General features: G+C 46.1%; 1 protein-coding gene and 1 long non-coding RNA gene across 2 annotated transcripts in view; one reads left to right on the top strand and one right to left on the bottom strand.

Moving 5' to 3' along the window:
- The first annotated feature begins 6,950 nt into the window (after positions 1 to 6,950).
- LOC306930117 lies at positions 6,951 to 8,613 on the top strand. Its single transcript, XR_013790850.1, has 2 exons — positions 6,951 to 7,625; positions 7,664 to 8,613. It is a non-coding gene; the product is annotated as an uncharacterized lncRNA (long non-coding RNA).
- Positions 8,614 to 9,248: 635 nt separating this feature from the next.
- Positions 9,249 to 19,277, bottom strand: part of chd6 (chromodomain helicase DNA binding protein 6) — a 75,389-nt gene continuing 65,360 nt past the window's right edge. The window contains exons 42-49 of the mRNA XM_079510865.1: positions 19,035 to 19,141; positions 16,501 to 17,040; positions 14,798 to 15,226; positions 14,544 to 14,693; positions 14,172 to 14,432; positions 13,678 to 13,815; positions 13,019 to 13,123; positions 9,249 to 12,337 (exon numbers count right to left, since the gene is read on the bottom strand). Of these exons, the coding sequence (XP_079366991.1) occupies positions 11,426 to 12,337; positions 13,019 to 13,123; positions 13,678 to 13,815; positions 14,172 to 14,432; positions 14,544 to 14,693; positions 14,798 to 15,226; positions 16,501 to 17,040; positions 19,035 to 19,141 (2,642 nt within the window). The 3' untranslated portion in view covers positions 9,249 to 11,425. The remainder of the gene's footprint in view (positions 12,338 to 13,018; positions 13,124 to 13,677; positions 13,816 to 14,171; positions 14,433 to 14,543; positions 14,694 to 14,797; positions 15,227 to 16,500; positions 17,041 to 19,034; positions 19,142 to 19,277) is intronic.

Genomic DNA, 19,277 nt, shown 5'->3' with positions numbered 1-19,277 from the left:
AGATTGTACAATCCTGCTTATCAAGCCAGTGTTATTAACCACTTCCTACCTGGTGTAGACATTTCTAGTATTTTCAAGAATGTTAACATTTTCCAAAATAGTTAAAATGTGACGCGCACAGACCTCTGAGGCTGATGGAAACCGACGATGGAGTTCCTGGTATCTTTCTGCGATCCCAGCAGGAGGGCATGCAGCACGGAGCTCACCAGACGATGAAACTTGCCATCCGTGCTTTCACTCCCCTGACACACACACACACACACACACACACACACACACACACACACACACACACACACACACACACACACACACACACACACACACACACACACACACACACACACACACACACACACACACACACACACACACACACACACGCCTAGGTGACTAAAATGAAAATTATTCAAAAGACTATGACTAAAAACTAAAGTCAAAATGTGCTGTCCAAATCAACAGTGTCTCTCATCTCACCAGGCTTAGACCAGTAGTAGGCTCAGACCAGTAGTCTTGTGTGTTCTCCTCAGAGCTTGTCAACGGTTTCTGCAGAGCTGCCTGGCCGACACTGGCCACGGCCAGGAGGACGGCGAGGACTGTCACCGCTGCTGTCGGAATATCAAACCTTGTTATTATAGTTAACTATAAACGAATGAGAAGGGGAAAAAATCGTTAACTGAAATAAAAGATAACTATAACTGAATTGTGTGTTTATAAAACTAACTAAAATGAACGAGACAAAAAGCCCTTTTAGGTTTGTTTAGTTTTTTGTTAATTTATAAGATTTTGGGATTATATGAAATCTATAATCCATCTATTTCGCTGTAAATCGGCACCACTGTGTCCCCTTACGGTCGGTGACGTGACATGTTTACAATCTGACAAGTATAAAAAACTAAAACTAACAAAATATTAGCATTTTCAAATAAATAAAAACTAGCAAATCCGCTCTAGAAACACATTAAAACTATTTTTTTGTTTTTATAAATGTCAAAACTAAAATAAAAAAATCCCAAACTATTGTAACCTTGTGTTGTATCCATGCTGTTGGAGTGCAGAGAGACGGTCAGACTGATGCTGGTGAAAGCTCAGGGAGCGGTCGGCTATAGATGGTTGGTCGGCTGGAGCCAAATGTTGGAGAGGAGGATGCAGGGCTCTGATCCGTTCAGGGTCAGATGTGGTATGGCTTGGTCTTCTTTGCCTCTGCGCGCCTCAGTGCCTTTTTATACGGCTTTACGCCTACCGGTTTGAAGACCCCACGAGTATAGGCGACGGATGCTCAAAGGGGAATAAAGGGACAGGCATGTCCTTAATATGGATCTTAACCAGGTCCATTTAGCAGGATCAGGCCATTAGTGAGGACTTTGAGCTATAGTACGTCATTATTTGGTCCTCTGGGTTCATAACAACACAAGTCCCCCAGTTATTAAACTAATAAATCCCAGTAAATGGACCCCCCCACCAGTCCCTAGCTGTTGTCTATGCGTCTCTGAACGCTGTGTGTGACGTCAAGAGAAACACTTATCAACAACAGCCAAATTATACTTTTTGATTTCATAAAGCGAGAAAAGAATCAATCACTTTAGAAGATAGAGATATATATACAGTAATAACATCAATAGACACTCTGCTACAATAAGGCGAGGGCAGGCGTCCGCCTGTCCAATAAGGCGAGGGCAGGCGTCCGCCTGTCCAATAAGGCGAGGGCAGGCGTCCGCCTGTCCAATAAGGCGAGGGCAGGCGTCCGCCTGTCCAAATCCATTTCTTGCCTGGCCAAAATCCATACAATGAGAAAAAAAGAGGACAAAAACAAGACCTGAGAACTATTAAAATGGACAGCTGATTGGCCGTTGCGGTAGAGCACGACCCTCAATCACCCATTGGAATGTAAATGCATGCCTTTCAGCCTTTGTATCCCACTCGTCTGGCAGGTCTCTTTGAAAACCTTTAGTGCTATACGATATCTTAACATATCTTGCCTGGCCAAAACGTAATTCCTGGATACGCCACTGCTCTTAACACACAATTTTTCACCCCTGTGTCAATTATCTAATGTGATCCTGGGCTCTACACACCCTCCGCCAACCTGGGGAGAGCAACGGACTTGAACTCATGCTTCCTTCATGCATGAGTGTCCAAGTTGTTCCTTTTCACCTGACAGGGGGGAGTTTCCCTGGTTGGACGTAGCGCGTGCAACACGTTATTCCGACCAGTTCCTTTCCCCTCCATCAGGCGCCCCGGCTGGCCATGGGGAGGCAGTTTAGAGTCCAGTATTACTCATCATGGAGGCTTTTAAACAGAACTAGATGCATGGTGTCCAGTCCACAAGGTGACAATGTTCCTAATTCCATATATCCCAAGGTCCAACTACCTACATGCATACATGCTGATAAGTGATAAACAAATTCCAAGGGGGCTTTTATGAACAGTTATAGTTATACTGCTCAGTGTGAATGGCCCTCTTAGGCTGCAGACATTAGTCATTGGAGCTCAAAAATATAAAAATTGAGATGTAAACTCTGTTGCATTCTCCTCATAGTGCCTCGGACGAGGTTGAATAGCGTAGAAGCTTGTAATGTCACCTTGTTGGTAATCAAATAAATGCACGGAAGCCAGCATGCATGCAGGGTATTGTGCAGGGTTTCTATTTTAAATGTGTTGTAATGTCCAGCACGTGGGATTTAGTAATGTGGTTTGTGAACGCATTGCATGGTTTGATGAACACCTCTGCACTTTAAAACTGACCCTAACTTGTACACCCTCAGAGTTAGATTAGTGTAGAAGAAACAGAACTAGATGTAATTGCTGTTTGGACGTCACTATCAAATAAAGATCAACTATCAGACATGGACCTCCATTTGGAGTTGGAGCAGAAAGAGACAGGTTAACCCCCACGGGGCCCCCTGGGCCAGTATGTTTCCCTGGAGCCCTTTTCAGGGTCTCAAACCCAGTACCGCGCAGTCCAGTTTCCCTGAATGGCCCCTGAGAGCCAAGGGCCCCTGGGCCACAGCCCCAACGGCCCAAGGCTCATTTGGCCTAGCCTGGCTAATAAGCCAGACCGAATCAGCCGTTGGCAAAAAAAAATTGCCTGCCGGCGCATTACGCCCCCCAGGAAACAAGATCCATACACAGCATCTCCAGACTCAAATACCACACAGTGTGATTTGAGTCTGGCTTATTAGCCAGGCTACATTTGGCCCTGCCTTGACCTCTGAGCAGTACGGGGACAGTGACATCACCTGGTGAGTCATCTTTCATGGGGGTTTATGTTTGGCAAATGGTGGATCCCCATGTGGCTCTACCAATTACCACAGCCATGGTTTAAACGAAGACCTTGATGCAACATGTACCCCCCCCCCCCCCCCCCCCCTCTCACTCTCTCTCTTGCACGCACACGACACAGACAGACAGACAGACAGACAGAATAAAGCAGAAAAGTCATCTTTAAAATAATTTAAAAAAATATTCGTCCAGAGCCAACTCTGGCTAAACGGGACCAGATTCATAATGGCCACAGAATACTCCTGTGTTAATGCATGCTGCTGCTAAACAGATTCCAAGGGTGCTTTTCACAAACACCTGTAAAATGAACTCTAAATATTAACTTTTACACTCTTCCGTTAAATTATTTGATTCAAATCAAATTGTCAATGACAAAAACAAGTACATATAAAAATATGTACTTGTTTTTGTCATTGACAATTTGATTTGATATTTTTTTTACAAGGCATTGTGATTTAACACTGCATAACCAGCCATACACGACATTTATTCATTGTCTTTCCATGCGTAATACGCTGTTTAATTCGCCGTTGTTAGATGATTATGTTATTATTATCAGTCTTTGTCGCGGACATCGTGACGCGGCTGACGCGTTATGATGACGTAACTGGAAATTAAACTATAACTCGCTTGGAAAGGGCTTCTGGGAAACTGACTCTAATGCAAAGTGAATGAGGAGGTAGCTCGCTTTGCTCTTTGTGACGCAACCTCAGTGGCTCTTTTTAAATCACTGTTAAAAACTCACCTATTCACACAGACTTTCCCCTAGATTTATTGTATTGTCTTCATTATGTGGTTATTGTTGTATTTGTATTGTTTATTTATTTCTTCTGTGTAATGCTGTAACACTTTATTTCTATTGTCAACTGTCTTAACTGATGTATTGCCTTTTTATATGCCACTGGAAAGCACTTTGTAACTCTGTTTTGAAAAGCGCTTTATAAATAAAGTGTATTATTATTTGTCACAGAAGTGGCTTTTTTGTCGGCTCAATAACAAATCGTGGGGCTATTTTCATGGATCAAAGGCACAAATACTTCGCCGTTATGCTCCAAAGGTAATTAAACAATCCCGGCAGTCACGGTATCTTGTCAATTATACTATAACGCGTGGAATGTGTTAATAATATTTTATTGGTTCATTATTGTCACAGTTGAGGCAGTGGCATAAGGTAATTAAGTACATTTACTTAAGTAATGTGCTTTACTTATTTCCAATTTTTAGAAATTTTACTTCTACTCCAGTACATCTCAGAGGCAAATATTATACTTTGAGAAACTTCAGTCAAGGTGGATGTGCAGATCAATTCCTTTTGAAAAATGTTGTCAACCTGCTATGTATAGTCTGTCCACTTGAGGGCGATACAGACCATAGAATAAAAATCACACCCGTGTGGACTGAGTGGTGTAAGGTCTTATATAGACTGATCAGCTGTGGTCTGACGTAATGTCTGACGTAATGAAATCACACCCGTGTGAACTGGGTGACCATAGCAACCATGCTCATATTTTGGTACGAACAGACACGTAAACTAACCAGTTGTAGGAGTGGTTTACACCACTCAAAAATAGAGGCCCTGAATCAATAAATAAGTCCATAAAATACTCACAGTATGGTGGTGACGTCATGGTGAGGAGAGCTTTGTGGAAGATGTTGTTCAGTCTTTCTTTGTCCTCACAAATCAACTATTTATTAAACTGCTAAACTTGTTGTATGGTTCATGAAGGATACTATCCAACTGTAGCCTTGGATCAAGACTGTCACTGTCGTTGTATGGTTCATGAAGGACACTATCCAACTGTAGCCTTGGATCAAGACTGTCATAGATCTGTATTTGATCCAACTAATCCAACAGTAGTCTACTAAACAGATCAGATGTATTTGATCCAACTAATCAAACTGTGTTCTAATAATCAGAGATCGGATATAAAAAGCATCTTGCCTCAATGTTGCAGACAATGAATGAAGCAGTTACCAGGCCTCATACACACAACACGTATCAAACGAATGTTCTGTGCTGTCTGATATTAATGGCTGTTACAATGCAATTCCAATGGGAGTCACGTGGTTTGACCAAACATTTGTGTTTGATGGGGCAGCAATCAAACACAAATGTTTGGTCAAACCATGTGACTCCCATTGGAATGGCATCGTTTGATACGTGTGTATGAGGCCTTACAGGTCTGTGTAACTCTGAGTGGACAAATGGAACCAAAATGTACCAAATGGACCCTTGCAGGTCTGTAACACGCACGCACGCACACCTAATCACTGGAACAATTATCTTTGATTTCTTGTCCACATTTGGAGTTACATCGTGGCATGGTAACTACACAACCAAACCTCTATTTGGAGTTACATCATGGCATGGTAACTACACAACCAAACCTCTATTTGGAGTTACATCGTGGCATGGTAACTACACAACCAAACCTCTATTTGGAGTTACATCATGGCATGGTAACTACACAACCCAACCTCTATTTGGAGTTACATCGTGGCATGGTAACTACACAACCAAACCTCTATTTGGAGTTACATCGTGGCATGGTAACTACACAACCAAACCTCTATTTGGAGTTACATCGTGGCATGGTAACTACACAACCAAACCTCTATTTGGAGTTACATCGTGGCATGGTAACTACACAACCAAACCTCTATTTGGAGTTACATCGTGGCATGGTAACTACACAACCAAACCTCTACCAAAGTGGTTTTGCCCTTTAAAGGTATATTCAGTGATTTGACCTTATTCAAATATCACTTTTTTTTCCTTTTTTCTGGATAATCCTCCCTACTATAGAGTGTGCTGACCATATAAGGAAATCCTCCCTGTCCCCAGTGAGCCCCTGGGGTCAAAAAACCCTAGTTTCAGTTTTGGTGGCGGGTGGCAAAACCTTCATCCAATCAGGATGAGAGGGGCCTTCCTCCAATCATGATCGAGTGGGGGCGGGCCTTGGTGCACATGCTGTTGGCCTGTTGCACTTCCCCCCACTGTAGAGCGTGCATGTGCACATTTTGTTACCGGGGCGGACTGGGTGGTTTTCCAAATCACCCAAATCACTGAATGCTCCTTTAAGTATTGTGTGCGTCTGTTTTGTAAAACAATGGACCCTTCGCTGAACCCCACCCCGAAAGCGACTGTCCAATGCCAATCCAAATAGTTTAGCAACTGTTGCTAAGTTTATTGAAATAATGTCATGCACATTTTCTCCTGTGCATATAGCCTACTGCAGGCCTTGTTGACTAGATTTGAATACATTTTGAAGCTCCTGCTACTAAAATGATCGACTATTTAAATGGAGAAATCCCGTTATTTAACATGCATCTCAATGGGTGAGAAGCACAGCTTACCACGCCTTGGTCTGGCAAAGTGGAGTGGGCGGGGCTTAGTGAAGGGTCAGAGCGAAGTGGGGCAGGGCTTAGCGAAGGGCCAGTGAAGTGGGTGGGGCTTTGCAAAGGGTCAGTGTGGAGTGGGTGGGGCTTAGTGAAGGGTCAGTGAAGTGGGTGGGGCTTTGCAAAGGGTCAGTGTGGAGTGGGTGGGGCTTAGCGAAGGGTCCATTATATATTGTAGTAGTGTAAATATACAAAATGATCTGGATAAAAACTATAGTTTGAATATTTGGTAAGAGAGACAATCATGTGACAACGCTGATAAGGACTGTACAATAAATACATGTTTTATGACAAGAGAAATGTTTACATTATTTTATGAGTTGAAATTGAGGTGACCCTTCTTTAGAACGTTTAAAAGTTTTACCAAAAATTGATATTTGTCTTGAAAACGGAACAAGCAAACACTTAATGCACATCATGACATGAAAACTCTTGACCTTGTAGTCATATACTGCACTCATGAGTTTGTTTCAGGTTTTTATACAAGAACAAGCCAGTAACAGGAAGTTATGTGCGTGAGACAGGCTGTGGGGCTTATGGGAGTTTAAGTGTTTTTTCTTTCTTTTTTTCTTAAAAAACTTACATCTACCGTAGCTGTAGTACAATAATCAGTTTCCCATTTCGATACATTGTTGCCTTATTTCGCCTAATCTTTTAGACACACAAGTACAACAAACCAAAACCTTGAGTTGTATACATACCTTCCTGGATGTGATAACTTAGCCTGGCATGGCCAGACGTAGATATTAGGAACTATTGAACTGAAGGCCTCATACAATAGAGAGAATGTCTGGAACTATTGAACTGAAGGCCTCGTACAATAGAGAGAATGTCTGGAACTATTGAACTGAAGGCCTCGTACAATAGAGAGAATGTCTGGAACTATTGAACTGAAGGCCTCGTACAATAGAGAGAATGTCTGGAACTATTGAACTGAAGGCCTCGTACAATAGAGAGAATGTCTGGAACTATTGAACTGAAGGCCTCGTACAATAGAGAGAATGTCTGGAACTATTGAACTGAAGGCCTCGTACAATAGAGAGAATGGCAAGAGATTTTGACTTGCCAACACTACCGGAAAGCATGACATCATCAACACGTGACACCACAGAAAACCGACGCGACTCTTCTATCCGTGATGTCACCAAGACAGTGTGATGTCATCACCGTAGGTGCATGTGTGTAAAACGCAAATAAAGAGCAAATAGTGAAGAAAAACAAATTTCGGAGGCACTGTTTAAGAATTCAGTCTTGTTAACTCTCTTGTGCTTCGAGTGATTGACTGATTAACTGTTGAAGTGTCGGTAACAAACACTGACTGAGAGCCTTTTAACGAGTATAATTATATAAGTATAAGCTTATTGTTATTGACACATTAGGTGTTAGGGTTAGGCTAACCCTAACTGTCAATAAGGGTTAACCATAACCCTTATTGACACATTAACACACATCACCGAGGCCATGTATGCATACAACCAAACCAACTAAACACAAATACCTTGATATATAACTTCCAATATGGAGATGTAACCAAACATCTATATAAAAAAGCACTAGCTAAATAAGGCATTTTTTTTTACTTTGATTATATGCCATGAAAACAAGGATAAAAAAAAAGAAAAAAAAACATATTTGGTGAAAGATTTGGCAATGCAAGAGAAAACAGAATACAATAAATTATAGGTAGCCACAGAAGTTGTGACAAGGCAACAATAATGTCTTTTCAATGAGAAAAGGTTTTTCCTTTTTTTTTTAGGTCAAGACAATAAGAAATACGTTGTGGACATGGGCGAGAGGTTGTGTGCAGGTGTGCGCATGCATGCACACATACACACACACAGTGTGTGTGTGTGTATGTGCGCATGCATTCACACATACACACACAATAAAAACATGATAAAAAAACAAAAACATACAACATACATATCCACCGAGAAGAAACACTGTGCAAATAGAAATGTTTTCATATCAGAAAATTAAAGTGTGGTCATGATGTGACTCATGTCATGCTGTACAGGTTTAACTAAAACCAGCATGTTGCATTAATATGCATTAATGTACAGTACATTACAGTACAGTACAGTACAGTACACTCAAGTCTGTTGACTGCAGGAAACACTGGGGTTGATTAGAACGCAGACAAAAGGAAACACTAAATGTCAAGTAATATATCAGTGACAAAATCAAATGAAAGGCGATAAAAATAAACATGGGGCACTCGTAAACAAGACAACAACAACAAAAAAACAACCAAAAAACAGCAATATACAGCGATAGATTTACATATTGATAAAGTTTAGTCTACAGGATATTAAAACATTATGTCAGAACAGGTCGCTTTGAGGGAGGGATAGCAGACCTACAAGCGCACACAGTGCTGTGGTGTTTGTACATCTGCTATTTTTTTTTTACAAAGTATATCAAGCCTTTATACTCTGCCCCCCCTCCTACGGATTCAGATTTCTCTGCCCCCCTCCCCTCCCCCACGGCTTCATATTTATGTCAGTCTTGCTCTCCTTTTCTCTGCCCCCCCCCCCCCCTAAAAAAAACAACAAAAAACAGACAAAACACTTCCCTTTTAACATTTAACCTTTTAGCTCCACAGCATCCCATCCTTGGGAGGGGAAAGAAAGGCGAGGACGGTGTCGCTATGGAAACCATCCCATCCTTGGGAGGGGAAAGCAAGGCGAGGACGGTGTCGCTATGGAAACCATCCCATCCTTGGGAGGGGAAAGCAAGGCGAGGACGGTGTCGCTATGGAAACCGGAACTCAAGACGTCGTCCTTGTGACAATTTTTGTTTTGTACCTGTGTATGTTTTTTCAAATTTTTGTGGCATATTTCTTCCCTTCGGTTTTATGAGGGGGTGCAACAACCAATCACAGTCCTGGGTGAAGTTGTGACGTTAGGGTTACAGTAACCAGGCTGTAACATCTAGGGTATGGGATGGGACTTCCTGCTCCAATAGGGTTAGGGTTAGGCGTGGCGAACCAATATAGCGGTTAGGTTTAGGGTTGGGAGTCCGACTCATGACTCTAGGACTGTTGTACGTCGGACCAAACACATGCACCCGTTAGGGTTAGGCGTGGCGTACCAATATATGAACCAATGAACGTCAGCAACCAATGGGGTGTCTACATGCGTCTACTTCCTGTCCTTCTCTTTGTCGGGCCCTATAAGACCTGCTCGCTACCACCCCCATGTGGCCTGGTTGACAATGTTTCTTGTTTTTGTTTGTGCAAAATGTTCATGGTTAGGCTCCACCTCTTGGCAAAGAGGGGACTGTCTGAAAAGTACAACATAAAGAATAAAGATATCTCTTTAGACTAACATGATCTAAGAACAATTAATCTGGAATTGGTTGGTGACCAGCATGAGGAGGTGCCAAGTGTTGTGGCTGCGTATGGATCTTCCACACGCTACTGAGTTCCCTAACACCAAGTGTAAAATTGTAGTGTAATGGCCAATATGTGTCATTTTTTCCTTATTACTGTGGGAGAGTGGAACTCAAAGCAAGGGTGAATACCAACCATTTGCCATTTTGGCAAATGTTTAAGGGGCACTATCCACACGTTTAGCTGTGTTGCTCATTCCATGAATGCCCGGTTCTCACAAGCTGTACCTCGTTGTAAAGGGGACTAATCAACGATATAAATACAATACCAATTGGTATTATTAAAGGGGAGAAATATTTTTTTTTAAAAGTTTATACACATTGGCATTAGTATATTTGACTAAAAGGACGGTTTCACGTTTTATTTTAGCAGGTTTTCCAAAAAGGATATTTAAATAAAAATATATTGTATCACATACCCAATGAAGAAATGGTGAAAACGAGCTATATTCAACTGCCTACAACTATACTATTACTAAATAACAGAAGACCTCAGTTACGATTCTTTTGATCCGGTAGATGGAAGAGACCCTCGTAACTCACCCCAGATATCTGTTGTTTACATTGTGTCAACATCGCTGCGGACGTCTGCCGTTACTGTCCACACGGGGGCGCTATAGCTGGGTGGTTAGTGAGACCGTTAACACAATCTATGTCAATGTCGAGATTTCTCATGTATAGCGCTAAAACCTGCTTATATTTACCGTATTTTGGCTTCCCGTCGCTAGGCAACGCTTTGCTTCCACGGTATGACGTCATCAAAATCCCCAAACTCCGTCCACATAGATTACAAGCAGGATCTTTAGCGGTGTTACTCTCTGAATTGAGGCTCAGATTGAGGTGATGTGAGGGACGATGTTAGGAGCTCAATTTAAAACAATCACACTCGTGTGAAGTGAGGGGCGCTCTTATCATCATACATCATCACATTCCGTGCTCAGCCAACCAAATCATCACATTATGTGGTACAAACACATTGGAGGGGCTAGAGTCCTACTGGGCCACGCCCACCGCTGTATCGATCTGTAAGCCACACCCACCGCTGTATCGATCTGTAAGACACGCCCACCTCTGTATCGATCTGTAAGCCACGCCCACCGCTGTATCAATCTGTAAGCCACGCCCACCGCTGTATCAATCTGTAAGCCATGCCCACCGCTGTATCAATCTGTAAGCCACGCCCACCGCTGTATCAATCTGTAAGCCACTCCCACCGCTGTATCAATCTGTAAGCCACTCCCACCGCTGTATCAATCTGTAAGCCACGCCCACCGCTGTTATCGATCTGTAAGCTCACAACGTGCGGTGATGGTGATTGGCTGTGAGCTTGGAGATCAGCTGTCAGTCACAGTTAAGACCCCGCCTCCTCTCTTTGCCCCTCCCCCTCCTCAGTCTGACACTCCGCCACCTCTTCTGATTGGCCGAGGGAGTTAGTGGCTCCCTCTTCTGATTGGCCGATGGAGGAAGCGGCTCCTTCTTCTGATTGGCCGAGGGAGGAAGCAACTCCCTCTTCTGATTGGCCGAGGGAGGAGTCCGTGGGCGGGGTCATACTGTCCCCCTCCTCCGTCTTGCTCCGTCTCTCTGCAGGGAGGCCGAGGGGGGGCAGCGGGGGCATGGCAGGCAGCGCCATGATGCCCCCCCCGTGGGGGGGAGGGGGGAGGAACATGTGGTGGGGGTAGAGCAGGCCGTGCGACACGCCCGGGATCAGGAAGGGGTTAAACGTCAGGTGGTGGCTGGCCCCGCCTCCCTCTGCCGAGCCCGCCTTCTCCTCGCCTGAGAGCACGCCAGGCGTGGACAAGCTGTAGGTCACGCCTCCTCCTGAGGCCACGCCTCCAGGGGGCGTGGCCGAACATCGCGAGGAGGAAGATGAGGACGAAGGGCTGGGCGCTCCAGACGACGCCGTGGTTGTCGTGGAGACCATGAGGGTGGGCGGGGCCGCGGGGGGGGCGGGGTTAGGTGCGTGACCTCCGGACATCCACGGGATGCCGTGGAGCATCATGGGTAACCGTGGCAACAAGCCGTTGTTTTCGTGGTGGAAGGAGATGGGGAGGCCGGAGATGGGGAGGCCGCCGGGGAAACCCCGGAGGTTCTGCAACGCCACCATGGTGGACTCCATGCTGAGGAACAGTGGGGGAGGGGCCGAGTCGAAGGTGAGGGGCTTGGGCATCTCGCTGCGAGGCCGACGGCCACGGCGACGGGAGCCCGGGTCGCGGCTGAGCGGCTCGGTCAGGATGCGACCGAACATCAGCTCAGGAAGGAAGCCCTGGAAACATAAATATAAGAGTTATATCTATCTATACATCTATCCACCAACCTACCTATCTATGTACCGGTATCTACCCTGCAAGAACATAAATATAAGAGTTATATCTATACATACATCTATCCACCTATATAACTATCTATGTATCTACCCTGCAAGAACATAAATATAAGAGTTATATCTATCTATACATCTATCCACCTATATACCTATCTATGTATCTACCCTGCAAGAACATAAATATAAGAGTTATATCTATCTATACATCTATCCACCTATATACATAAGAGTTATATCTATCTATACATCTATCCACCTATATACATAAGAGTTATATCTATCTATACATCTATCCACCTATATACATAAGAGTTATATCTATCTATACATCTATCCACCTATATACATAAGAGTTATATCTATCTATACATCTATCCACCTACCTACCTATCTATGCATCTACCCTGCAAGAACATAAATATAAGATAAATAATATAGTATATAACATACTATACATAACTTATGTAATAATAACTCTAACCAACTATCTACTAACCCTAACCCTGCAAGAACATACATATAAGATAATATAGGGCTAGCCCAATATAATATACCCTAACCCTAGCATAAATATAATATACAATATCATATGTAATATCAGTGTGTTTCTAGTGTACTTACAGAGTGTTTCACCACATCAGCCCAATCAGGAGCGATGTAGTACTCTGAGTTGGCATCCAACCACCTAGACAGCTCCTTAATGGCTGGAGCCATAGCGCCACCTAGCTGTAATGCAGAGAAACACAGGAGTAAACAATTGAAGTTGGATAACAACAATGTGATCAGTTGTTTATCATACTAGTCTTTAATCATTTGGGGATATGACGATATTCTTTTTGAGGGCCCTCCTTTGTGTGTTTGTGTGTACCAAATAATAACGATGATTTGATTGGTTGAGCACGGAATGTGTTCAAAGTCAAAGTCAAAGTCGTACGATTAGTCACACACGTTACCGCAGTGAAATTTGTTCTCCGCATTTGACCCATCTCTTGGAGCGGTGAGCCGCAGCGTGCGCCGTGATCGGGAATCATTCGTTTATTTGACTCAATGCCTCCCAAGCAGGGAGGCATTGGGTCTTTGGTATGACCCGGCCGGGGATCGAACTCCCGACCTCCCAGTTTCAGGGCGGACACTCTAACCACAAGGCCACTGTCTGGTGTATGATGTATGACGGTGTGCGTGTGGTACCCTGTCTGGTGTATGATGTATGACGCTGTGCGTGTGGTACCCTGTCTGGTGTATGATGTATGAGGGTGTGCGTGTGTGTGTGTGTGTGGTACCCTGCGGCCAGTTCCTCTGTGCACCACAGGGACTCTCTCCTCTCCTGTCAGAGAGTTGATGTCCAGTTTGGTTGGATCTTTACAACGATGTCTCCTCTGTTTGGGACGCTCCACGAAACCATGCAGCACCCCTCCTGACTGGGGGGGGGGGGGGGGGGAGAGAGAGAGAGAGAGAGAGAGAGAGAGAGATGTCATGTCATAACTCATAACTTAATGTGTCAAGTCTGTATGATGTCATGATGTATTTAATACATTCGCTCTGGAAATAATAATAATAATAATAATAATAATAATAATAATAATAATAATAATAATAATAATAATAATAACAATAATAATTATCTGAAGCTGCCTATAGCAGGGAAGACCTTCAACAGTGCTCTTAAACATGATGAAAGAGGATGTTAAGCCACACCTCAGAGACGATCAACGCTAACCTAATCCTAACCACCACGAGAGAGAGAGAGAAAGAGAGAGAGTGTGAGGAGTCATACGTGAGTGAAGGCAGGAAGCTCCATGCTGTATGCTGGGTTCTGTCTCAACCACTCCATCAGGCCTTTAGTGGCCGCCTCGCGCTCCATCAACACCACCTCCGTCTGGCTCTGGGGGGCCGTCTGGGTCTCGGGGGGTGTCTGGGGGGCCGGCGATGGAGACGGGGTGGGAGGACCGGCAGGACGGTCTGCCGACGACGGAGAGGGGGAGGGAGAGGAGGTGGAGGAGGAAACGGAAGGGTGGCTGATCAACTTCACCCTGCCCTGTACAGAGGAGAGGAGAGAATGAACAGTACACCAACAGACCTGTACAGAGGAGTCTGTCTGTCTGTCTGTCTGTCTGTCTGTCTGTCTGTCTGTCTGTCATCCACCCACCTGTGCCTCAGGGAGGTGGAGCCCCCTCTTGGCGAACTCCGAGTACAGCGCCTCCACGTTTCTCCTCCTTCCTCTCCTCCTCCTGAGGGCGTCGTCGCCCCGCAGGCTCCCATTTACGATCTGTCCCGTGACAGGATGGATGAGCCCCGCCTGGTGGGCCATATGAGAATTACACCCTAACCCTAACCCAGTACCATACCTTAATTAGTAGGGTAGTGTTAGTTAGATAATTAGTTAGTTAATTAGTTCTCTACCTGCAGGATGGTTGCCATGTCCAGAGGGGCCGTGATGGGGGGCGGGGCCTTGTGATGGAACGTCTCACCGGAGGAGGAGGAGGCGGAGTCTCCCGGAGGTTTGGTGAGGTCTATCGCCGCCTCCTGCATGGAGGGAGGCATGGCTACCAGTAGCCCCGCCTCCTGCCAGCCATTCATCAGCATGTGAGAGGACGGGGCCACCACCGGCTCCGCCTGCTCTCCAGCAGAGGCAGGCGGAGGGGGCGTGGTCTCGTAGTCGTACGATCTCCGACCTCCAGGAGCGGGCGTGGCCTCATAGTCGTACGACCTCCGACCTCCGGCTCGTTTCAGCTCAGGGAGGAAGGGCGGAGCCACCAGCCTCTCCTGCAACAGAGGCAAGGAGGTGAAGCGCCAAGCTCCGCCCCCACAGCCACCACCCCGTGGCTTGTACTGTCAGGTGGATGGTAGGTAGAGGGGGGGTGGTAGGTGGAGGGAGGGGTGGTAGGTAGAGGGGGGGTGGTAGGTGGAGGGAGGGGTGGTAGAGGGGTGGGTGGTAGGTAGAGGGGGGGTGGAAGGTGGAGGGAGAGGTGGTAGAGGGGTGGATGGTAGGTAGAGGGGGGGTGGTAGGTGGAGGGAGGGGTGGTAGAGGGGTGGGTGGTAGGTAGAGGGGGGGTGGAAGGTGGAGGGAGAGGTGGTAGAGGGGTGGGTGGTAGGTAGAGGGGGGGTGGTAGGTGGAGGGAGGGGTGGTAGAGGGGGGGTGGAAGGTGGGGGGGGGGGGGTGGAGGGAGGGGTGGTAGGTAGGTAGAGGGGGGGTGGTAGGTGGAGGGGGGGGTTGGGGGGGTGGGTGGTAGGTAGAGGGGGGTGGGTGAATGGGTGGGTGGTAGGTAGAGGGGTGGGTGGTAGAGGGGTGGTAGGTAGAGGGGGGGTGGTGGGTGGAGGGGGGGTGGTAGGTAGAGGGGGGTGGGTAAATGGGTGGGTGGTAGGTGAAGGGGGGGTGGGTGAATGGGTGGGTGGTAGGTAGAGGGGTGGGTAGTAGGTGGAGGTGGGTGAATGGGTGGGTGGTAGAGGGGTGGGTGGTTAAATGGGTGGGTTGGTGAATGGGTGGGTGGTAGAGGGGTGGGTGGGTAAATGGGTGGGTGGTAGAGGGGTGGGTGGTAGAGGGGTGGGTGGGTAAATGGGTGGGTGGTAGAGGGGTGGGTGGGTGGTAGGTGGGTAAATGGGTGGGTGGTAGAGGGGTGGGTGGGTGGTAGAGGGGTGGGTGGGTGGTGGAGGGGTGGGTGGGTAAATGGGTGGGTGGTAGAGGGGTGGGTGGTAGAGGGGTGGTAGAGGGGTGGGTGGGTAAATGGGTGGGTAGTAGAGGGGTGGGTGGTAGAGGGGTGGGTGGGTGGTAGACAGAGAGACAGAGAGGTGTGCTTGTTGTTAACATACATATGGACACACATAGATGATCAATATACATATGGACACATACGGGTGATCAATATACAAATGGACACACATAGACGTGATCAATGCACATAGAGGTGAGTTGGCGGACGGAATAGTTTGTCACGGGTTAATGTACTGTTACACGGACAGCACAAAACAGTACAAATCATTGCTGTTAGCCAACGGTTTGTGTCACACCAGAGCTTGATCAGAGAGAGAGAGAGAGAGAGAGAGACTATTTCAACTTTGCAATGACACTGCACAACAACAACAACAAAACTACCACAGATTCTCACCTTGGGCAGTCTAGTGAGAGGGGGAGGAATGGAGAAGGGCAGGCCAGCATTGGGCTGCTGCACTCTGGCCTGAACTGGGACAGATCCTCCTGGGCCTGCAGGGCTGGATCCTGGGGCTGTGGTAGACAGGAAGCTGGCTCGGTGGTGCTGATGCTGGGCCAGGCTGTTGGCCAGGCAGGGGTTGGTAGCCAGGGAGCTGGGGTTGGTAGCCAGGGAGCTGGGGTTGGTAGCCAGAGAACTGGGGTTGGTAGCCAGGGAACTGGGGTTGGTAGCCAGGCAACTGGGGTTGGTAGCCAGGGAACTGGTGTTGGTAGCCAGAGGGCTGGTGCTGGTAGCTAGGGAGCTGGAGTTGGTAGCTAGGGAGCTGGTGTTGGTAGCCAGGGAGCAGGGGTTGGTAGCCAGGGAGCAGGGGTTGGTAGCCAGGGAGCTGGGGTTGGTAGCCAGGGAACAGGGTGATTCGTACTGCTGGTTGGATGAAGGCCACTTCCCTTTCAGGATGGCGTGGCAGATGCTGTCCAAGCGATTGATGATCACTCGGTCCTGTAGGGGGGCAGCATAATGGCCACAGGCTTTAGTTTAAAAAACAAACAAATCCAACTAGCAAAATGTCTTAGTCATTTTAATGTGTGCCTGCAGACACTTCCGGTGGTTCTTCCGGTCTTTTGGATTCCTCGTACCCATAAATAAGGGGTTAGGCAGAGTTTCTGGTCTCAATGACCACTTCCAGGTAAAACCGGAAGTGAACCGATCCACTTCCAGGTTGCACCATTGAACTCCACACTCCTGCAGTTAAATAAATGTAACTTCTTTTTCATGATGTCCTGGAGCGCCAAGGACGTGTTTTTCGTGTTTTGTAACATAACATTAGATTTATTTTTTTAAATAAATACAAAATAAAATAAACAAATATATAAACCATTATATATGGTGGCGGTCTGGGACTTTTGGCGCCCCCAGGTGGCGGTGAATGAGTTAAGGTTGGCGAGCATGCGCTAAGGTTGGCGAACATGCGCTGCTCCGTGCTTGCACTCAGATAGGATCAAATAGGATCTTCTGCCTGTTTTCACCCGGCACCCGCCTCTCTAGACCAGCAATCACACAGGCTGGGTCAGGCTAGCCCAATCACACAGGCTGGGTCAGGCTAGCCCAATCACACAGGCTGGGTCAGGCTAGCCCAATCACACAGGCTGGGCCAGGTTAGCCCAATCACACAGGCTGGGCCAGGCTAGCCCAATCACACAGGCTGGGCCAGGCTAGCCCAATCACACAGGCTGGGTCAGGCTAGCCCAATCACACAGGCTGGGTCAGGCTAGCCCAATCACACAGGCTGGGCCAGGTTAGCCCAATCACACAGGCTGGGCCAGGCTAGCCCAATCATGGCATAGTGGAAGGTAAAGTTGGATGGATGTATTTACTGGACCACTAACCCTGGCTGTAAAGATATGAGTTACTGAAGTTACTGAATGAGTTACTATGTGAGCTACACAACCAGATAATCTGCATTATTTTATGCGTTGCTAGCCCATGGTTATCTAAATTCTAAAGCACCCCCTCGAAAGAGGCTTATCCTTCTAATAAAGGTACTGGGTAATTGCATGAGTCGACTAAGAAGGTGTATTTCACAGATATTCCTAATGAATGTGAACTGTTTTTTGTATTGTATTGTATTGTATATTTAATTACAATATTTTTTTTCTTCTGCAACTCTTGTATGTTTGATGAATTGTTTCCGTTTCCCATACATATCAAACAAACAAATTACTCATCTCAAACAAATGATATTTTTGGAGGGAGTCTGACATTAAAGTTTTCCCGATCTGATTGCTTAGACCACCCACACTTAAAAAAATAAAATAAAAGTGTGACATATTTAAATGTGGTTTGAACCACGAGAAAGTCGCTGTCCTTGTGTGCTGTTTGACATTTAAATCATGCTTACTTTCTACGTAACAGTTTGTCAGAGTAATGTGGCTCCAAAGTAACGTGACTTTTGGCCACGCAGAGAATACAGAAGTGATTGACAGTACCTTTGGCCACTCCAAGAATACAGAAGTGATTGACAGTACCTTTGGCCACTCCGACAATACAGAAGTGATTGACAGTACCTTTGGACACGCAGAGAATACAGAAGTGATTGACAGTACCTTTGGCCACTCCGACAATACAGAAGTGATTGACAGTACCTTTGGCCACTCAGAGAATACAGAAGTGATTGACAGTACCTTTGGCCACTCAGAGAATACAGAAGTGATTGACAGTACCTTTGGCCACGCAGAGAATACAGAAGTGATTGACAGTACCTTTGGCCACGCAGAGAATACAGAAGTGATTGACAGTACCTTTGGCCACTCAGAGAATACAGAAGTGATTGACAGTACCTTTGGCCACTCAGAGAATACAGAAGTGATTGACAGTACCTTTGGCCACTCCGACAATACAGAAGTGATTGACAGTACCTTTGGCCACGCAGAGAATACAGAAGTGATTGACAGTACCTTTGGCCATGCAGAGAATACAGAAGTGATTGACAGTACCTTTGGCCAATCAGAGAAGGAGTAAAGGGCTTTTTCCTGCAGCAGCTGAGCGATGGTCGGCTCCCTGGAGTCATGAAGGTCTGGAAGAGCAAACATCTCCACGGCCACTAGAGGGAGACAAATAGATGAGTTAACACTAACCCTGCAAACATCCCAGACATACCTGTACATGAGTTAATCCCAAATCTTGAGGGTCAATAACTAAATGTATAATATATAATAATATTTTAATATATAATAACT

The sequence above is a fragment of the Electrona antarctica genome (genome assembly GCF_951216825.1).
Source record: "Electrona antarctica genome assembly, chromosome: 9".
Classification (NCBI taxonomy): domain Eukaryota; kingdom Metazoa; phylum Chordata; class Actinopteri; order Myctophiformes; family Myctophidae; genus Electrona; species Electrona antarctica.
This window is presented reverse-complemented; position numbering and strand designations above follow the sequence as displayed.